This window comes from Talpa occidentalis, unplaced genomic scaffold, assembly GCF_014898055.3.
Source record: "Talpa occidentalis isolate TD23 unplaced genomic scaffold, MPIMG_talOcc4v2.1 talOcc4.11, whole genome shotgun sequence".
NCBI lineage: Eukaryota > Metazoa > Chordata > Mammalia > Eulipotyphla > Talpidae > Talpa > Talpa occidentalis.
This window is the reverse complement of record NW_023601104.1, coordinates 10747441-10769123: the sequence shown is the minus strand read 5'-3', so window position 1 is coordinate 10769123 and position 21683 is coordinate 10747441. Positions and strand designations below refer to the sequence as shown.

General features: G+C 44.1%; 1 protein-coding gene across 1 annotated transcript in view; it reads left to right on the top strand.

The window, feature by feature from the left end:
• Positions 1-21482, top strand: part of INO80 (INO80 complex ATPase subunit) — a 117781-nt gene extending 96299 nt beyond the window's left edge. Inside the window, exons 29-36 of the mRNA XM_037502237.2 lie at positions 2886-2958; positions 10130-10288; positions 10900-11002; positions 12003-12091; positions 15609-15764; positions 16038-16197; positions 16955-17170; positions 19891-21482. Coding sequence (XP_037358134.1) covers positions 2886-2958; positions 10130-10288; positions 10900-11002; positions 12003-12091; positions 15609-15764; positions 16038-16197; positions 16955-17170; positions 19891-20108 — 1174 coding nt within the window. The 3' untranslated portion in view covers positions 20109-21482. The remainder of the gene's footprint in view (positions 1-2885; positions 2959-10129; positions 10289-10899; positions 11003-12002; positions 12092-15608; positions 15765-16037; positions 16198-16954; positions 17171-19890) is intronic.
• The last annotated feature ends 201 nt before the right edge of the window (positions 21483-21683 follow it).

The window sequence follows — 21683 nt, the reverse complement described above, 5'->3', positions numbered from 1 at the left end:
TTCTTTTATTCTGGCTTCTTTTCAGTCATTTCCTAAGCTTTTACTGCAGTAGACTACGTGCCGACCGCTGTTTGGGTGTTTTGGTGCACACTGGTCTCAGTGGTCATTAACAGAATGTGAGCATGAGATAGGCATGTCTTTGCTATATGACTTCATAGGCTCCTTCATGGACCACCCAGAAGCTTGGTCTCTAAGATCTGTTCCAACAGAGACCCTGAGATTCCTGTTTATCCCCCTAGAGGGCATCCAAACCACCATGTTGCTGTCTGGGTTTCTGTTTTCTTCCATCTAGTCAGAGCCCCCCAAACATCATCACATTATCAACTAAGTAGAAAGGAGCTTCTCAGCAGTTTAATTTTATGATTTTGTTTATAAATAATCCAGTAAGCCAGTGTGAGATCCAGTATGGAAAGTAGTTTCTTTGATTTTTAATAATCCAACATTTTTGCAATCCTTAGTTTTTTACAGTGTGATGAAATCACATTGGATGCAGCCATACCTTGCTACTTAACCATCTACCCCTTGTTTTTCTAAGTTTTGCTACTATTTTCACCTAGATTCCTTTTGCTGGTGTTTTTTCTGTATATAGTTCCTATTTGAAAATGATTACCACATGTAGGGACTTATTTCTCTGACTATCCAGACTTACAAAATAACCCTTTTATTTTACTTATCACCTGCCTACTACCTCCCCTTCTATCCCATCCCTATTCCCCTGTCTTCCCCACGCCCCATCTCAGACTCTGAATTTTTTCAGGAATTACTATAGGCATTGGGTGACTCCATCAGCTCTTACATGGATATAAAAGAGAAGCCTCTGTACCTACCGAAGCAGGAGAGAGATATATAAGGAAGAGCAGTATTCTCAGGGCCAAGTGGGAAGGATTATTCAGTTGAGATCAATATAACCCTTAATAGCTCAATTTGTATTTGAAGCCTTTTTGTTAGGATATGGCTTAATATCTTGTGGACTGTGAGGTACCAAGTTTCTATTTCTATCATCCTATCTATTGTTTTGTAAATTTACCAGTGCCTTTGAACTTTTTGATTTACTCTATGATTTAATCATAAATGATGACATAAATTAGTAAAGTTATGAAATGTTAAATGTCACTATAAAAATGAGGGTATAAATAAAATTGAGGGTAAACTAGTAGAACTTTTATGAAAGTACAGAGCTTTTGGAATCGTGCCTTGCAAAAAGCCTCCAGATATGCTTTGTTCTCCACACTTACCTCTTGGAAAGTTATGTTTAACTGAATGTAAATAATGGATAGATTTCTTCTGGGGTCTACCCAGCTTAGTGATTTACCAGGATGTATATTTCAAAATAGCTCCTTCATCAGTACTCATATTTGCTGTTGATATGTCATCAATTAGTCACTGCAGCTATATTCAGAGCATCCTCATTTTATAGTCCAGGAAACAGACCATCAGCAGTCAAATGACTTTACCAAGGAAAAACAGCATCAAGGGATGAGAGCATGCTGATGTCAGAGTGTTTCCTTTTCCCCCCCTCTCTTTTTTAAAGGTGGAATAATACCTATAGGCCATATCTCAAATTTCACAAAATAGTACATATCCTTATACCATGATGTATTACAGTATTTTCTAGTCTGTTCTATTTCTTGGTTATTTCCTTAATGTGGTCTAGATCCACCAAACTGATTTCATGACAAATATTAAATGTGACCTGCAATTTGAAAACACTGATCTAAATGAATTTCCAGTCATATCCCTCATTGGAGTCATGAAGGAAATGGATTAACAGCTTGATTCAGAGAAGTTTGCTCACAAGTCTGATGCACACTCCCTTTCCCTCAGAAGTGTTCTAAAAAATAATTTTAGGTGACAGGAACATAAAAATGCAAGATAATTTTAAAATATATTTGTATTACCTACAAAAACTGGCTTTAAACTATGTATATATACATAAATCTTACACTCAAAGTCTGCCCCTGTGATCTGGCATGGAACTTGTTCCTAGAAGGTACTTGATAAATATTTATTGCCTGCATGAGTGACAGTAGCTCCTGGCTTATTTGTAATTCTCGTTTTCTTTAAAAGGATGTAGGATGTAAAGGGAAACTGAAAAAACTGTATGATCGTTTCTGTGTACAGGCTATGCTGGCATTTTGAAAAAGTACTTTAATTCCAGCCTGTCTTCATAGATTGAGCCTAAGTTTAATTTAGTACATAGACGTCTTGACATAGGTCTTAGACCTGACCTTAAGTCATTTTTCTAGGACTGATTTTCTTCATCTTACAAAGAATGCTTTGGAATTATAATCATTAGTTCCCAAATTATTGAAAGTTGTGTTTAAAGGGTGGTACCTACCTACATTTATAAATATATTATCTACCAGTCACTATTAGTGGGTAGCAAAAGTATATCTGCAAACTGGAAAGTGGCTGCCATCATTATGATTTTTATTTATTGTTTGACACATAGAAGAACTAGGATATAAGTCGGGGGGTGAGGGCTGCACTGACAGAATTCATCAAAGACAGAGTGGAGAGCAGAACAGAGATTTACTGAAATCTGAAATGCACTGCTGAGGGGAGCAACGGGCAACACTGGAGAGGTCTGCTGTGCCATATGTAGGTTAGCTCCCTGTCTAGGGAGCAGACTCAGGCCATAGCCATACAGTGCTGAGACTTAGCCCCTAGGCCACCAGGAGGGCCCCACTGTTTGATTTTAGCAACAGAGCACCTCTGTGTAATATGTCAGAGAAATGTGGATCAGGACTATTTGAATAAGGACCAAAACTCTGTCTGGTCTTAGACACTGTTCACTTCCCTCTCTTTTGCTATATGCTGTATTTCTTTTATAATTTTTTGTTTGTTTGTTTGTTTGTTTTAACATATCCCTTCCTCTTCTGCAGAAATGATATCTTTGTGTTCCTGCTAAGCACACGAGCTGGAGGACTGGGTATCAATCTTACTGCCGCAGATACAGTAAGTAATAAGATCATCACAATACACAACATAATGCAGCTTTTCTACTGTAAATATGTTGTTCATTTGGTATTAATCTTTGCTTGTGTCAGAAATTTAATTTCTTTACTATGTTAAAATACAATAGTTGTCCTTTACCTGAAACTGGAACGTTTTAGTTTTCTTTTTAGACTCTATTCTCTCTGAATAAGTTTCTTACACATTGATTCAACAAATACTTAATGCCTATCATGTGTCTGAGACTTTTCTAAACAGATTTGTATTGAGTATGCCGACTGAAAAAACACCAATCCATCCAGATTTGTTTGTTTGTTTGTTTGTTTAAGATTCATTTTTTGTTTGTTTGTTTTAAAGACGTATTTATGCATGCATGCATAGAAGAACAGAGATGTAGGCCAGAGGTGCTGGGTTGGGCAGGGGTTATGTGATACGATTCACCAGAGACAGAGTGGGGAGCAGAACAGGCAGACTGACTGAAATACACTGCTGAGGGGAGCAGCGGGCGAGACAGGAGAGGACTGCTGTGCCTTATGTGGGTTAGCCCCCTAGCCAGGGATCGATGCAGGCAGAGATAACACTGAGACTTAACCCCTAGGTCACCAAGGAGACCCCACCCATCCAGATTCGTTAGGAGCTATATATGAACAAATCAGAAAGGATTTTCTTATTCTTGGACATTATTCTATTACAGAAAAAACTCATGGTTTTGTTTTCCAAATTTCAGAAGGTGAATGGAAAACAGTGAAATTAGTAATAAAAAAAATAATAATGACGTAAGACATTTCATCACATTATCTCTCCTTTCATTCCAACCTCTTAGAGGATTACTTTAACATCTGAAAGGGAGAAGAAAAGAATATTCCTAATGAATCTCAGAGTTAGTCCCAGGATTCAGATATATTTAATAACAATTTCAGTAGCCTTGAGACATATAAATATAAATAGGAAATTGCTTTGTCGAAGGCACAACTTTAAAACTGTCATATTACATTGGATCCCTTACTATGAAATACAAAGCATCAAAATCCCTACAAATATGAGAATGCAAATACTGGAGTGTCATGGAAACATGAGAGAGACTGGAATAGACTGATAGCAGCAGAGCTGGAACTGGAGCCCATTATCTCTAGTCTTCACTCATAGGCTGAGTCTTCTCTCACTCCCTAATTGTTGTGCTGTACACTGTCTGCCTTCAAGAATAAAAAGCAGATTCTGTAATATCTTAAGTTGTACCTTTTTTGATAGCTAGTTAGCCATTTGGGAGAGAGTTCCAGAACCTGAGGATGCTGGTGGTATCACTGAGTCAATGCTGTATATAACAGGCACATCATCAGCCCCAGCCATCTGATGGGCAGGCTGTCGGTGACAGTAGGATTGTTCTCTGGTGTGCTGGTTCACTTGGTGCCATGTCAGATAACAAGAGACCTGGCTTTCTCCTTGTTCCTTGATTCTTTGCTCTGTTTTTTTAAACATTCTATGTTGTCCCAATGTACATGCCAGATTCATCACTTTCTCCTAGCTGATCTTTTGGACTTCATACTCAGCCTCTACCCTTACACCTACTCTTTTTAGCTCATATACAGCTCTCTTTATTAACCATTCCACTCCCTTGATTAAAATTCTTCAGGGAGTCTAGAAACTACAAGATAAAGAATAAGTTCCTTTAAATGGCCTTTAAAGGGACCTGCATTTTTTTGCTTTTATCTCCCTTTCCAGCCTAATTGCTAGTCTCCTTCTCCTTCCAAAATATTTATTCCAGAATAATAATTGACCTGTAGTTTCCTAAACGTACTATATTGTATCACATTATTGAATAAATGATTTCCTCAGCATAGATCATCCTCTTGTGAACCTCTTTTTCCATCTGATGAACTTTTGCTCATTCTTTAAAACCCTACTCATGATCAGGGGTTGGGGTAGTAAGAGGTCTCTGTTAAGTTCACATTTGATCCAAATCAGAGGAAAGTGAAGAGGCAAGCCAGATGTTTACCTGGCAAAAAGATGAGCATTCCAGGGAGTATGCAAAGCCCTGAGGTGAGAACATGCTTGACATAATCAAGCAATGGCAAGCAGATCTTTGTAGAAGAAACAAATGGATGAGAAGGGAGAGTGGTGTGAGATGAGTGTAGCAGAAGCAGATCATGTAGGGCTTAGTAAGTAAGTAAGCCGTGATGAGGACTTTGAGATGGGAAACCATTGAAGAATTTGAACAGAGAAATAGTAACAGACTCTGACTTGGATTTTAAAAGTGTATCACTGGCTTCTTAATGAGCAGGAGGGGAGAACTATGGCAAGAAAGTTAGAAGAGGGCCTCCCTGGTGGCTCAGCGGTAGAGCACGGGGTTGCAAGGCTGCCTGCAGCCTCTGCAGCACTGGTTCGATTCCCGGCTGCTTCCCGGCCACTGGAGGAGGGTCCCACATGGCGCGCAGACCTCTCCTGCCACCCACTGCTCCCCTCAGCAGTGTACTTCGGTCCTTCTGCCTGCTCTGCTCCCCTTTCTGGCTCTGGTGAATTCTCTCACCCTCCCGCGCTTCTGACTGTACCCAGTGCTTGTATAAATAAATAAATTAAAAATATATATTAAAAAAAAATCTCTAAAAAAAAAAAGAAAGAAGAAAGTTCAGTTAGGAGGTAGGCATAAGATGATGGTGACTTGGACAAGAATTGAAATGGGGTAAGAAATAATTGGAATCTGCATATATTTCAAAGACACAACCAATGGGGTTTGCTGCTAGATTGGATGTTGGGTATGTATGAGAACGCCAGGGTGTTTGGACTGAGCAATAAGAATAATAGAGATACCGATTATAGGGTTTGGGGCGTGTTAAGTTCAAGAAGGTTAGTAGACATTAAGTGGCAGTGTCTCCCTGACAGCAAAGCAGAACTCTTTGGAGTTCAGGAGAAAGATTGTAACGAAATGTATTTTGGAATCCTCAGGTCATAGATATTTAAGGACATGAGGCTAAACGAGGCCATCTGGGGAGATCTGGCATCAGTTCATTTGTTTTCAGAAGCTCATTTGCTTAAAGTGTATTTCCCTTCTCAGCCTGCCCGTCTCAGCTTTGGTCTGTAGTTTTTGTAAGAAAAGTTTAACCGTTGTTCATATGAATGATCAAAAAAATAAGCAGATTTAAGGGGAAAGATCTACATCACGCTTCTAGTATTCACATCGTTTGCCTTCTCCTGCGGACAAAGAGCTCCTGGCAGCCACCTAAGAAACCAATGTGCGCCTCTGACCAATAGCTGAGGAATAGAAATGGGAGTTCCTCTCGCATCCTGGGACCTAGAAAACGGCTCTGTATCTAGTCTGTTCTTAATTCCAATATAACTTTCATTTACTCTTGAGAAGATGGCTTGGGGACTTACTTGTCGATTAGAACCTCCTGGAATATACCTCAAAAAAATCAGACCACAAGATTGAAATGAATCCCTAGGTTATGCTTTGTGTGAAGTCAAGCTGTACTCTGTGTTTATGTGTTATTAGAGAAACAATAGGTTTAAAGACTTGTCTGGCATTTTTCCTTTGCCCTGAGATTTATTTAAACTTGAAAGATCCCCAGAGCCATTTATGGCCAAGGAAGAGTTAGTCAGCCTGAAAAGTCAGGAGAAACTTAATGTCTTAATGATGGAGAATGCACATATAAACGTGTGTTTGTAAACAGTGGAACTCTGTCCGGCTCACTCTGTTCGTAAAAACAAGATTCTGGCACATGATTAAGGGCAGCTGCTCCTTACTGTGTTGTTCTTTGTGTGTTCTTCCTGACGTAGGGGTCTCTTTGCGTTTGACTCTGTTTAGTGAGGCATGTATAAACTGCTATTCTGTTTCTGTTAGATCTGTCTTAAATGCTTACATGTAGAAAGAGAATGAGGCGCTTTTGTCCCTTGGTAGCAATATGAACATTCCTGTATCCCATAAGACAAGGGACAGCTTTCAGCCCTCCCTAGGGACTGAACTTCCACCCATTCTCTTGGGGGAAATAATTCTACCCTCCAAGTGTTGGCCCAGCTTTTACCAGTTGTTCCTCTCCAAATTTTCCTGTTTTCCATTTCACTCCCTCATATCCTGAAACTCCCTCTCATTGACCTACATAACCGGGAGCCTCCACCCCATCTCAACTCTCCCCCTCCCCCATGCCTGCCCTGCTGGGTGTTTACAACTTCATGAAGGTGCTGACTATTAATATATTTCCCCTTAGTCATAGCTGGGCCAAGCTTTGTTGAGTGACTTGTTTTAATATTTCCTAGTTTAGTCAGTTGCTCTAATCCTTCAATTGTTATTTGTTTTTCTCTAGAACATGTCACTGAGCTCCATAACCTGATTAACATGTATAGGTGTCGTCCCTGTGGCACTGGTGGGCACTGTCTCCCCTAACACCACCCTTACCCACCCTGAGTTCATGTCATGATTGATTCAGTGTTCATTTTATTTTCAAATAATAACCATACATCTAACTTGGGTTTAGTTCTTGTTCTTTCTTTATCTTACTGATTTTTACATATTTCATATTCTTTTTCCCTTGGTAATTTTCTAAATAGAAACTTATTTTATTCTCTTTGCCTCTTGAATTCCCCCACCTCTTTTAATCCACTTATATGATAAGTAGCCACTAATGGTGGAGAGGGTGTTGTTAAATTGCCAACCTGTCTCCTTAGGCCTTAAACTTACTAGTTATGAGCTCAGAAGAACCCATGTTGAATTTGGTTTGTTGCTACTGAGACTTCCAGGAAAAATGTAAATGTTAAGGAAGTATCTATGAAATGATTCATGATACAGGACTCCCCATTAGGAATGCATTCTGAACCATTGCCTCAGGCTTGAACAAGTAAAGGCACAATCTTTTGGGTGGCACAATAGCCGCATTTTCCACATAGGTACTCATCATGGGTATTGGGCAAGTAATGTGCCCTCCAGTCCAACTTGGAGGCCTCCATTTCATTAACTCTTTGTCTATTTGTTTTCCCTGAAAGTTTGACTATATTTTTTTAGAATTTTGCATATCCTGCTGAAGCTCCAAAATGTCCTGTGACTAGGTTTGCTATGCTGCTCTACAACTTACACTAGTTTTGTGGACACAATGGATTAACAATAAATTTATGTTGATTTTTTTTCTTTGCCAAGTGGTTTTTAACTTTCTTACCCAAGTATCTAACCTATGCTAAAAATTGAGATCTTATACCTCATATAAAAGATATAAAAGCAAAACAAAAGAACACAATTAGAAAGGGTTAATGGGGTTCTTATTAGTTGAAACAAGAACACTGAAATTGCTCTTTCATCCGTCTTTACTCAAAGTGAATTCTGCAGAGAATAGCAGAAAAATTGCATCCACTTTTATTTTCCATTTTATATATTTTTAAGATTGTATTTATTTATTTTTGTGCAGAAGAACTGGGATGTAGGCCAGAGGTGAGGGAGGTGAGAGGATTCACCAGAGACAGAATGGGGAGCAGAACAGGCAGAGTGGTCTAGCTTGAACTGAACTTTAAAGGAACAATTGAGAAGAATTGGGAGGTTCTAGGTCAGAGAAACAGCTTGAGAAATAAGTGGTACAGACAAATGTAAGTGGAACACTCAAGAGACCTGTCTGATGAAAGGAAAGGGGCATATTTATGTTAAGAAAGAGGAAATGAAGTTTAGGCACAGCTAGGGGGGCCCTGATTATTGAGCAGAGTTGGACTTGATGTGTTGTAGCATAGCCAGCAGGGATGAAATAGTTTACAGTGATACCCAGGTAGACTAAAAAAAGACACAGATCCAGGAAGCCTGCATCTAACAGCATTAGTGAGCCAGACAAACGTGGTGAGGACCTGGTCCAGTTGGTTTCTTTTTTTTTTTTTTTTTTTTTTTTTTTATAGAGGCATGTTTTCTTTCTTTCTTTCTTTCTTTCTTTGTTTGTTTTCATTTATACATGCACTGGGTACAGTCAGAAGCGCGGGAGGGTGAGAGAATTCACCAGAGCCAGAGCAGGGAGCAGAGCAGGCAGAAGGACCGAAGTACACTGCTGAGGGGAGCAGCAGGCGGCAGGAGAGGTCTGCGCGCCATGTGGGACCCTCCTCCGGTGGCCGGGGAGCAGCCAGGGATCGAACCGGCGCCACAGAGGCTGCGGGCAACTTCGCAAGCCAGCGCTCAACCGCTGCGCCACCGGGGAGGCCCAGGTCCAGTTGGTTTCTAAGAAGCAACTGATTCAATTTGGTGACTTGAATGAATATAAATCAGGCTATATGAGAAATGAGGGCTGTTTCAAAATGGCAGACTGTATGTCAGTTGATCTACCTGTTCTGCTCCCCACTCTGTCTCTGGTAAATCTCTAAAACCGCACCCCCACCCCCACCACACCTCTGGCCTACAACCCCAGTTCTTATATGCATAAATAAATTATCTTTAAAAAGAGAAGGTTTTGACATCCTTTACATGCCAGTTACTCTGCTTACTTGGGCTGTGTAATCTTGGATAAATTTTCTAATTCCTCTATGCCTTGGTTTCCTCATCTATAACATGGAGGATCTTGATAGTAAGTAAATTATAGTTATTGCAGGATTTGAATAAGTCTGTATACATACAGCACCTAGAACAATGACTGGTAAACTGTGAGCACTAGGTGCTAACTATTAATACTATTGCTATTTTCTCTTTTTAAATGAAAGTCTTGAAAAAAACCCAGAGTGTGTCTCTGTCACCCAAGGCAAGTAAAGATATGCCTTGTTTTTATAAGTGGATTTCTGGGGGTCTCCCTGGGGGCCTCCCCGGTGGCGCAGTGAGTTGAGCGCAGCACTTGAAGCTGTCCACAGACTCTACAGTGCCAGTTCAATTCCCAGCGGCCAGGGAGATTCCCACATGGCGCAGCAGCCCTCTCCTGTCTCACCTGCTACTCCCCTCAGCAGTATATTTTTTGGTCCTTCTGCCTGTTCTGCTCCCCGCTCTGTCTCTGGCGAATCCTCTCACCCTTCCACGCCTCTGGCTTATACCCCAGTGCTTGTATAAATAAATAAATCTTTAAAAAAAAAAAAAAATTCTTTAAAAAAAAAAAGTGGATTTCTGCTCATCTCAATGTCATAGAAAAAAGTCTCACATCAAACTGTTAGAAACAGATAAATGATGGGGTTGCACTCAGAATTCCTGGTCTTTCCCTGGCTGTCTCAGTTTTTGCTGTATTCTCATCTGCCTGTGTAGGTGATTTTCTATGATAGCGACTGGAACCCCACTGTGGACCAGCAGGCCATGGACAGGGCCCACCGCTTGGGGCAGACAAAGCAGGTTACTGTGTACCGGCTCATTTGTAAAGGTACCATTGAAGAACGCATTCTGCAGCGAGCCAAGGAGAAGAGTGAGGTGAGCACAAGGCAAAGGAATGACTCTCCTGGTGGAGAAAATAGAAAATCTAGCCATATTAATTGGGCCCATACTAAGTTCTTGAATTGTTTCTTAGTAGAAAAGAAAACCAGATTCTCTGCACAATAGCAATCTCAACTACCCTGCCATTCCCCACTACTTTTTCTGCCAGAATGGTGTCCACAGCCTAGATTCTTTGTCTATATGTGTGGTTTGTGTAGACACCAACACCATACGTGGCCCTGTGTTTGACATTCTTTCACATCCCAAGGGAAGAAGCGATGATATTTCCTCTCGCTCTAGTATTCTCTGTTCAGGCTGAGTATTATGCTAAGTTTGATACTTTACAATGAAATTATTATTTTGGGGGTGTTTCCATCTATTAGATTATTGGATCTTTTAGCTATCAGTTAGCAGTCCCATGCAAAGCTCTTTCTGTCCCTTTTGTTGGACAAGTGATCTAAACGAGCCAATAGGATGAACTGACAAAGAAATTGGGGCCCAGAGTCATGGCTTGGAGGAGTGAGTTGAGAAAGGTCGTTTGTTTCTTTCTGGATGTGTGACATGAGAATGGGTGCCTGGTGATGATATTTGGATCTTCTTTGATACAGATTCAGCGGATGGTGATTTCTGGTGGGAATTTCAAACCAGATACCTTGAAACCCAAAGAGGTAGTTAGTCTTCTTCTGGACGATGAAGAACTGGAGAAGAAATGTACGTACTCTACCTCTTATCGGTGCTCTCTCCTTCCTTCAAAAATGTTTCTCTGGCCTCACACATCTGAAAATGGAAGGAGCTGACTTTGGCATAGACAAAGCCAAAGAATGGAAACATTCTTTATAGTTCATAGTAAAACCCAAACATGGATGTGTTACTGAGTAGAAGGCAGAATTCACATATATTTTTAAATTAATGACAGCAAATAAATTTGTCCCCAGTAGCCTTTAAATTTAGACTCCTCAGCAGTAACAGATTTACTTCTCTGCACAGAGAGGTATTTTTATGGAGAAATTGGAGAAGGGCGCTGCTGTGACATACAAATCATTCTCCCATCTATTTCTGACTTTTGAGAACATTGGGTTTCAGGCGCCTCTTCAGGAGCCTCTGAGGACTTTCACCATATCATGTCTGAAAATACAATGAAGCACTTTCTGTATTGTGCTCTTTTCATGTGATACATCTGCCACCCCTTCTGAATAACCTTTTAGAACTCTAACACCGTACTCCATCACTCAATGCAGAGATAGGAAAAGGCTGAGAAGAAAAGGGAAAATAATAAAAGGCAAGGAAAAGGCCCATAGCAATCAAACCTTTCCTGATTTGAACACAAAACTGTTCAGAACCCAGGAGATTTGTTTCTTCTAAAGTTAGAAAATCAAAATCAACAAGCAACTAACTGTAAACCAGAGACAGATTACTGTGGGGGGGTGGGGAGGGGGGAGAGGAAGGATTAGGGTCAAAATAAGGGGGGGTGCAATTGTATGGTGAATATAACCAAAATGAAAATGCATACAGTGTGCAAAAAATGATATAAGAATTATATAAAATATTAAAAAATAAATAAAGTTAGGAAATCACTGGTTATCTGCCTCAGACAGAGGTGGAAGTCATACCTTTGAACATGAGTATCAAAGAATTTGACTGTCTTAATTCTAGAGAATGAGTGTTATGATTGCCACATTACTTCACCACATTTTTTTTTTTTTTCTTGCAGTGAGACTGCGGCAAGAAGAGAAACGGCAGCAAGAGGAAACCAACCGTGTCAAAGAGCGCAAGCGCAAGCGGGAAAAATATGCAGAGAAGGTATTTCAAGCTTAGAGTGGCCAACAGGACTGATGGGGACAAGGGAGGTGCTTACAGAAGACTTAAGAGTGGATTGCTTGTCACCTTAGTTAGTTGGTTGATACCCAGCTCCAGTTATGAGTGATTAGAAGTAGTTCTGTGCTAACTGACATTTGATTAGGGGAGGAGCATTGCTGGTGTCCTGTGCTCCCCACACGGGACCCCCTTCTTGCTGTCACATAGGGTTTTTTTTTTTTATATTTATTTTTTAGTTATACAAGAGCTGGGGTACAGGCCAGAGGTATGGGAGGGTGAGAGGACTCACCAGAGACAGAGTGGGGAAGCAGAACAGGCAGGCAGGCTGAAATACACTGCTGAGGGGAGCAGCGGGCAAGACGGGAGAGATCTGCCACACCATGTGGGCATCTCCCTGGCTGGCCGGGAATCGAACCTGCACTGCAGAACCTGCGGACAGCTTCACGGCACTGCGCTCACCCACTGCACCACCAGGGAGGCCCCAGTTGTCACATATGAGTATGGGAACCATTTGTTGAGCCAGTTACACAGCGGTATAAGGCTGACTATAGGTAAGGTGGGTGTCATTTGCATTATTAGATTCTGTAGACTCTTAGAAATTGTTTCAGAGGTGATTAGGCCCAGTGCTTCTATCATAATTCTACTAGTGTGCTATTCAGTATGATCTACCATTAGAAAAGTAAATCACTAACCAGTATATTCATCTGTTTTTCTCCAATTCTTGTCGTTGATTTTTTTTTTTTTTTAAAGATTTATTTATTTATTTATTTATTTATGCATACAAGAGCTGGGGCACAGGCCAGAGATGCAGGGGGGGTGTAAGAGGATTCACCAGAGACAGAGTGGGGAGCAGAACAGGCAGACTGTCTGAAATGCACTGCTGAGGGGAGCAGTGGGCGAGACAAGAGAGGTCTGCTGAGCCATGTAGGTAGCTCCCTGGCCGGCTGGGATCGAACTTGTGCTGCAGACATTGTGGATTGCTTAATAATGCGGTGCTTAACCCCTTGCGCCACTAGGGAGTCCCTATTTTTTTTTTTAAAGATTTATTTATTTATACAAGAACTGGGGTACAGGTCAGAGGTGCCGAAGAGTGAGAGAATTCACCAGAGACAGAGCAGGGATCAGAACAGGCAGACGGACTGGACTGAAGACACTGCTGAGGGGAGCAGCGGGCGAGACAGGAGAGATCTGCCACGCCGTGTAGGTTTCTCCCTGGCTGACAATCGAACCCACACTGCAGAGGCTGTGGACAGCTTCACAGCACAGCGCTCAACCTGCTGTGCCACCGGGGAGGCCCCACTGTCAAAGATTTAAACTGATACAATCTGTTCATGTCTATCTTGCTCACACCTACCATGCTAACTGCAAAGTAGATGTAATTCACCTACGTTTCTCCCTATCTTGTTTCTACCCAAAGTATCATAACAGTAATCCTAGTGTTTATTGGCATATAAATAGAAAATGAGAATATACTCGTTTCAGGTGTCAGTCAGCTCATTAGTTCTGATTAGGTTCCCCAAGCTATTGGTTTGGCACCATTTTACTACCTTACAGAAAGCATTTGTAATTTCTTCATGGTAGATTTGGCTTCTCTTTGGGTTATAGTAACCCATGCCATTTTCACCAGCCCTGATTGGGTCCCTGGTCTTGAACAGGACAGCCACCTTGACTTCAGGCATCTCCATAGCTTTGGGCCATCAAATCCCAGGACTGCTTGGTTTTTCTAAAGTGCATTGTCTGACCACGTGATAAAATCGGTTCCACTTTAAATGATCAGCTTCTTCCCTTTATCCAAACTTGTATTGGTCCCCATGTCCCTTTATCCATATGGCCTTGAAGGGACAGCCAGGGTGCCTGTCTCTATTGTACCATCATTTCCAGGAGACATACCAGCTCTTAACTGTTACAAAATCCATACCCTCAATTTTATCTTCCGCTACCTGGAATTTTTTCCAGCCTGAAGGATGTCTCTGGTTCTCACTTCTTTTACAAACGTGAAAAATCCCAGGATGAAGCTCCTTCTAACCTGGGCTGCTGTCTCTACCCATTTCCTCAGACTCTTAGACCCCACTCCTAAATCTCTAATCCATTGCTTAATGCTATTTAGAATTAAAATGGCCTTAACGTTCAGAAACTATCAAAAAAGAAAAGGTGGTTTTCTCATACAGTACATCATACGGTTCTCACTAAGTTTGCATCAGATGCCTTTCTGCTTTGTACATAAAACTTTCAGAGAAATACCCAGTAATAATACAAAGACATAACTATATTAAATACAAATGCAGGTAGATACAGTAGCTGGATGTGATTCCAGGTCCCTAATCTGTGACAAAGTCTTACTGACCTTAAGTGTTTACATGTAGATTGGAAAGTAATGATAGTAAGAAGCTTTTTTGGTAGCTTTAAAAAAGAAGGCAGTGTAGAAGCAGATGGGTTGAAAATGTAGTAAAGGCACTGCTCCTTCCTCTTGTGAAGATTGGACTAGTTCAGTTCCTGAGAATTGTTGCAGCTGCACACGCTAGTGCTTCCCACACACCTTGCCCCCATGAAGATTATGCTCCATGCAGCTCCCCTTCTGTGACTGGCCTACCTTTCATCTTGGTTGTAGCAGATGACAGATAGACTCTTGTTAAGCCATCCTCTTCCTCCTTCCTTATGAATTTTTCTTCTTTAAAAATGTGCTAACATAGGGCCTCCCCTGGTGGCGCAGCAGTTGAGCCCTGGGCTGCAAAGCTGCCCGCAGCCTTTGCAGCGCCGGTTCGATCCCCGGCGCTGGCGAGGGTCCCACATGGCGTGCAGACCTCTCCTGCCGTGCCAGCTGCTCCCCTCAGCAGTGTACTTCGGTCCTTCTGCCTGTTCTGCTCCCCGCTCTGGCTCTGGTGAATTCTCTCACCCTCCCGCGCTTCTGACTGTACCCAGTGCTTGCATAAATAAATAAATAAATCTTTAAAAAAAAAAAAAAATGTGGGCCTCCCCTGGTGGCGCAGCGGTTGAGCACTGGGTTGTGAGGCAGCCCGTGGCCTCTGCAGCACCGGTTCGATCCCCGGCCACTGGCGAGGGTCCCACCAAAAAAAAAATGTGCTAACAATAGGGCCTCCCTGGTGGTGCAAAGAGTTGTCTCAGCACTTTAAAGCTGTCCCGCAGCCACTGCAGCATGAGTTCGATCCCCACCCGGGGAGCTACCCACATGGTGCAGCAGACCTCTCCTGACTTACCAGCTGCTCCCCTCAACAGTGTGATTCAGTAGATCTGCCTGTTCTGTTCCCCGCTGTCTCTGGTGAATCCTCTCACCTCTTCCCCCAGCCCCCACCCCTCTGGCCTGCACCCCAGCTCTTGTGTGCATAAATAAATCTTTAAAAAAAAATGTAATAACATAAAAAATGTAAACTAGAAGTTTATACAGTAAGGAGTGAAAGTTCTCTCATTTTCTTCTGCAGTCCCGCTTTTCTCACGGTGCCACTCTCATGCTTTTGTCTATGTTTTCTCATTTGTGTGTCCCCAGAGGAAGAAGGAAGACGAACTGGACGGGAAAAGGAGAAAGGAGGGTGTGAACCTGGTGATCCCATTTGTCCCCTCGGCAGATAACTCCAACCTCTCTGCCGACGGGGACGACTCCTTCCTTAGTGTGGACTCAGCCATGCCCAGTCCCTTCAGTGAGGTGAGGCCCCTTTGACTCGGTGGGGACTGTAGCTAGCCTTCATGTGCCCCTGCTTCTCCTGCCTTGTAGAAAGGGGTTGCCTGTGGAACCCACAAGGAGAAAAGCAGCAGATGACAGGCTGCCTTTCCTGCGACCAAGGCAGGGGCCTGACCTTTAGCAGTCAGTTCAGACAGGGGTGGGATATCGAGGCGAGAACTGAGACACGTGTCCCCCACCTAGGTGCAAGGGCCTTGGGCGCTGGGGTTAGTGTGATCTCCATCCTTCCTCCTCTAGATTTCTATCAGTAGTGAGCTGCACACTGGCTCCATCCCTCCTGACGAGAGCAGCAGTGACATGTTGGTCATAGTTGATGATCCAGCCTCCTCAGCACCTCAGTCTCGAGCCACCAACTCTCCAGCCTCTATAACAGGCTCCGTCTCAGACACCGTGAATGGTAAGTGATGCTGCTGCACCACACCGCTTGGACCTGCTCCCACACAGTGCCTCAAGAAAAGCATTGGTTTGGAGCTCAGTGAGGTCCTGATTCCTTTTAAATAATGGCATTTTCTTCTTCCGTTAAAGAAAAGTGGAATATGGGTCAAAAGGGGAATGTCTAGGCTCATTCTTTCATTAGCCCTGTCATGCAAAAGGGAAAAAGAGAACATTTGGGCAAAGCAAAATTTAGAAAGATTTGAAACTTCCTTATTTTCTAGTCATCCTTCTCCATATTTTACTCTAAATTTTGATATCTTTTAATTGAAATTCATTTTTCTGGTCCTTTCCTCACTTTGTGCTGTGGAACTCAGTGCTGCTGCTGTTACTCAAGACACCCTAATTTTAAAAGTTGGGAACAAAAGTTGACTCCCAAGGCAAAAGTGCTTGGGTGTGTGCAGGTGAATCACAGGTAGTAAGTCCCTGGGGTTATTTTGGAATGATCTAATCTAAAGAAGAAATTCTAGAGTAATGGAACCACTCTTCAGAGTGAAAGCAGCTTGAGGAGTCAGGCTGTTCTAGCAGTTTAAAATTCTTGCCAGCTCTTGTGTGACTCCATATTCCATTAGTAAGTGGAGATGTAGACCCCCCCACCCCGCCCTGCCCCTCCTGGGAATCCTGAAGCAAACACCCTGAGAGTCAGCCTCCCCTGGCAGGGGGAGATTCTGTTAACATTTGAAGAGACTGACTTTTTCCTCTTGATCCATTTGTTCCCATAGGAATTTCCATCCAGGAAATGCCAGCTGCAGGACGTGGTCACTCAGCCCGAAGCCGAGGCCGCCCCAAAGGTTCAGGAAGCACAGCCAAAGGAGCAGGGAAAGGCCGGAGCCGGAAGTCCACCGCGGGCAGTGCTGCTGCAATGGCAGGCGCCAAAGCTGGAGCTGCAGCTGCCTCTGCCGCTGCCTATGCTGCATACGGGTACAATGTGTCTAAAGGTGCGGAGTTGCAGGAACTCCGGCCTCCCTTCTCATCAGGGGCAGTCTGGAGATTCTTTTGTGTGTTCTGCCTGGTAGAGCTGGTGGGATACTCCCCAGGCTAGGAACCGCCTTCCCAAAGCACTAATCAAGTTATGCTTCTGCGCAGAGTGGCCCTGACTCTTCCCTTTCCCCTGTGACTTAGTGCATAGCCACCTTTGAAGTGGAAGTAGCTATGCGAAGTGAGATCTGAATTCTGTGCTGTACCACTTTATTTTGTTTTAAAGATTTATGTATTTATGCGTAGAAGAACTGGGGGGGGCGGTAGGCTAGAGGTGCAGGGGGCGAGAGGATTCACCAGATAGAGGGTGGGGAGCAGAACAAGCGGATCTACTGAAATACACTGCTGAAGGGAGGAGCTGGCAAGACAGGAGAGGTCTGCTGTGCCATGTAGGTCAGCTCCCTGGCCAGGGATTGAAGTCAGGCCACTGCAGTGGTCAGAGCTGTGATAGTGCTTAGACGTAACCCCTACGCCACCAGGGGAGCCCCTGTACTGTACCACTTTAAATGGTCGGAATTTTTTCTGCTTCAAGAACTGATTTTTTTTTTTAATCTCTGAGACCCACATTTCAGTAATTACATTTCAGTAGACCAGGCTTGCAAAACTAACATTTATCCAGCTGTGTGACCCCCTCACCTAGGTATTAAGCACCTGCTCTGGGCATAAGTATAACATGTGGCCCCTGCTCTCAAGTATATATTAGAAATGAGAAGGGGATTGTGTGCATGAGATATATTTAACAACAATGCCAGGCAGTGTATGTACACTCAGTGAAAAAAGAGGGAAGGCCCTAATTGTGGCTGTTGGTCAGAAGGAGGAACCATGATGACAGAGTTATCAGGCTATAATTCAGGAAGGAGAAGGATGTCAGAGGATTTGGACTGGCAACAGAAAGTTGGCAGTGACCAGGCCATACTGGAGTCACTGAGCAGGTCAGTCAGGCTGGGTTGACAAGCAGCAGTAGGAGGTAAAATCAGAAAGACAAGTCAGAGCTTTATCAGTGTGTGCCAAGGGTCTCTGGGAAGTTTAAGAAGGAAAGTGGGGCCTCCCCGGTGGCGCAGCGGTTGAGCGCTGGGTTGCGAAGCTTCCCGCAGCCTCTGCAGCACCGGTTCGGTCCCCGGCTGCTCCCCGGCCACAGGAGGAGGGTCCCACATGGCGCGCAGACCTCTCCTGCCGCCCGCTGCTCCCCTCAGCAGTGTACTTCGGTCCTTCTGCCTGCTCTGCTCTCCCCTCTGGCTCTGGTGAATTCTCTCATCCTCCTGTGCTTCTGACTGTACCCAGTGCTTGTATAAATAAAGAAAGAAATCTTTAAAAAAATTAAAAAAAAAAAAAGAAGGAAAGTGGCCATTGTGTTCACATGATGTGGAGAGGGTAACTGTGGCAATGGAACGACTGGCTTCTGAGGGGTAAGAAGGCGGAACAGCCCAGTTACAGCTCTCTTCCTATTCAGAGCATGGGCTGAGTATTTAGCTCATTGATTGTTGTAGCAAGTAAGGGCATTGTTGACTAGAAAACACTTACTCTACACTAAGTGCTCCATGGGTGTTAGTTCTTTCCCCTTTCTCCTCCTGCAGGAGCCTCAGCTTGTTTGTTCATCCAACAAATATGAGGTTCAGAGATTATCTGCAGTTCTGTCAGAGATGAGACATGTGTCTGCCCGCTAAACACTTAAAATTCTTTTTCAGGAAACTAAAACCAGTACATGAGAAACCTTTGAAGCATCATATTAGGCAATATGTGATCAGATATAAGTGGATTTGGCTCTTACTAGACAAGAAGAGTTCACTGTTGTTCAGGGAGCCATTATTGAAGATGGGAACTTTGAAATGGGTCCCTGAAAGGTGGCAGGACTTGGAGCACAGCATGAGCGTAGACCCAGGATAGACTGGGACGCCTTGTGCCCTCTCTGGCCAGACTGGTGAGAGAGTAGAGGACTTCATCTGAAATCAGGAAGGAAGCAGTTAACCACAGGTAGTGTCCCAAGAAAGAAGAAGGAATATGTAAGAAGGAATATGTAAGAAAATACATGAGCTCCCAGTGAATCACAACTCATCCTGCAGCCTTGGTTTGTATGTTTTGTGCTCTGCCCTTGAGCGCCTCACTCCCTGTGGATGAGGTAACGTGGAGAGGGCTGAATAGGTATTATTTTTCTCTTAGAAACACATCCATCTTAGGGCCTTCCTGGTGCACAAGGGGTTAAGTGTCAGCACCATGAAGCTATTGGCAGCCACTGCAGCCAGGGATCTACCCACATGGCGCAGCAGACCTCTCCTGACTCGCCCACTGCTCCCCTCAGCAGTGTATTTCAGTCTGCCTGTTCTCCTTCCCACTGTCTCTGGTGAATCCTCTCACCACCACACACACACACACACACACACACACACACACACACACACACACACACACACACACACACACACACACACACACACACACACACACCCCCGGCCTATACTCCAGTTCTTGGATGCATAAATAAAAATAAATTAAAAACAAAAAACCCACATCCATCTTAATGAAAAGACAGTTGACACAGCAGACGAATGTGCTAAGAAGAGGTTGGCAAAGAGTGGTGGGTGAGGAGTTCCCCACAATCTCACCTCCAACCCAGACTATAGTCATCGAGGCAGCTCGGGCAGGACCAGCACTTAACTATTCTTTTCTGTCGCCATCCCCACAGGAATCTCTGCCAGTAGTCCTCTGCAGACATCCCTTGTTCGACCTGCTGGCCTTGCTGACTTTGGACCTTCAAGCGCCTCTTCTCCCTTGAGTTCCCCTTTGAGCAAAGGAAATAATGTTCCTGGGACTCCGAAGACCCTCCACTTGACCAGCAGCCTAGCCCCAGACTCCCTGGTCCGGAAACAGGGCAAAGGCACCAACCCCTCCGGAGGACGGTAACAACCTGGGCCCTCCAACTTCCTTCAACCAAACCAGGGGCTAGCGTCCTGGCCTGCGAATGGTCTTTGGAGGGCTTGCCCAGTGCTGCATCTTACATCGCAGGACAGAGGGCAGAGGTGGTCAGCTGCAGCAAGGGAAAGACAGGCAGGTGGTGGTATGAGCACTTTTATCACCTGTGTCTCTAGAGGATTGCTCTGGGTTGCCTGCAGGAAGAAGACCCAAGGACAGGAATCAGCCCCAAGCATCTCAGATGATCTTTATAGCCAAGTCTTAAACATTGTACTGGGAGGCAGCCCGACACAGACCCCCTTGAGATGCTCAGACACACTGGCTCCATCCCTGTTCTAGTCGTCTTCTCTGGCCATGTCCCTTGCAAAGGCTCTGAAATGTGGTGAAGGCCCTTCCACAGTGGAAATTTCTCTTAGGGCTTTGATTTCATGTAGGGCTAGGAGGGGAGGAAATCATGTAATTGGCATCTGCCGTCTTTGGGCAGCCCCCCAGGTCTCTAAACCCCATTTTCCAGTGTCATTGTTGAAGAGACCAGTGAATTCTAGAGAAAGGTAGTAGCTGTGAGGATGACGGAGGCTAGAAGGGAGCATGCCCAGATCCAGTCGTTCTCCCAGCATTCCTCCCCATCCTGCACGGTTCACACAGAGAACCTTCAGGTCCCACCAGCAACAGTAGCAGCAGCTCCCAGCCCAGGACTCCCAGAAGCCAGTAGAGACCAGGAGCCACCTCAATCAGCAGGACATCCTCACTATCCTCACTGCCCCTCTTGCCGTCTCCCCTGCCCTTCCTGAATGCACAGCCTCCCCACCTTTGCCCTTCAGCCCCCGCTTGGCTGTATGCACTGTCTGTATTGCACTGAGAAAGGAAGGGGCAGCAGGAGTGAGGTGGAGCGGATGGGGAGAGGGCAAGCTCAGCGACCACCTCCCAGCCCCGCCCCACCAGCTGGAGGTGCTGCCCTCCAAGAGAGGCAAAGTGGTGGTGTTTGCATGGGAGCTGTTTCTGCCTGCCCCCAGCTTGATGTCCTGGTGGCGCAGGTGCTTCCGGGCGGGCCAGCCTCTAATTTGCACACCTGAAAATCGCGGAATTGAGTTTAGATAGATTGATTTTTAAAAAGTTTTTTTTGAAGTAAGGGTAGGAGGGGAATCATTTAATTTAAATCATTACGATTCCCCTGCCCAAACCCAGACTTCTGTGTACAGATGCTATTTAGAGGGAATCAGAAAAATGCCAAGCCTTTTTTCTCTTTGAATGTGCTGTCTATTTTTATAACTGAACTTGTACATATGTATAAAGAGAGACACATCTTTCTTTTACTAACTGGAGAAAAAAATCTTAAATAAATGGAGTGAGATAATTTTATGTAAATTGGGGTGTCTGTGGTCTCTGCTACTGCCTCCTCTTTGGGTATTGCAGGGCTCTTAAGGGCGCGCAGCCAGACGAAGGAGAGACAGCCCCAGCATCGCCCTGTGTTCAGAGAGGACATAGTAGGTACTCCGTGGAAGGAGAGTTCTGTAGGCCTCTACTCAGGGGCATTCTTAATGGAGTGCAGGAATTGGCTTCAGGCCA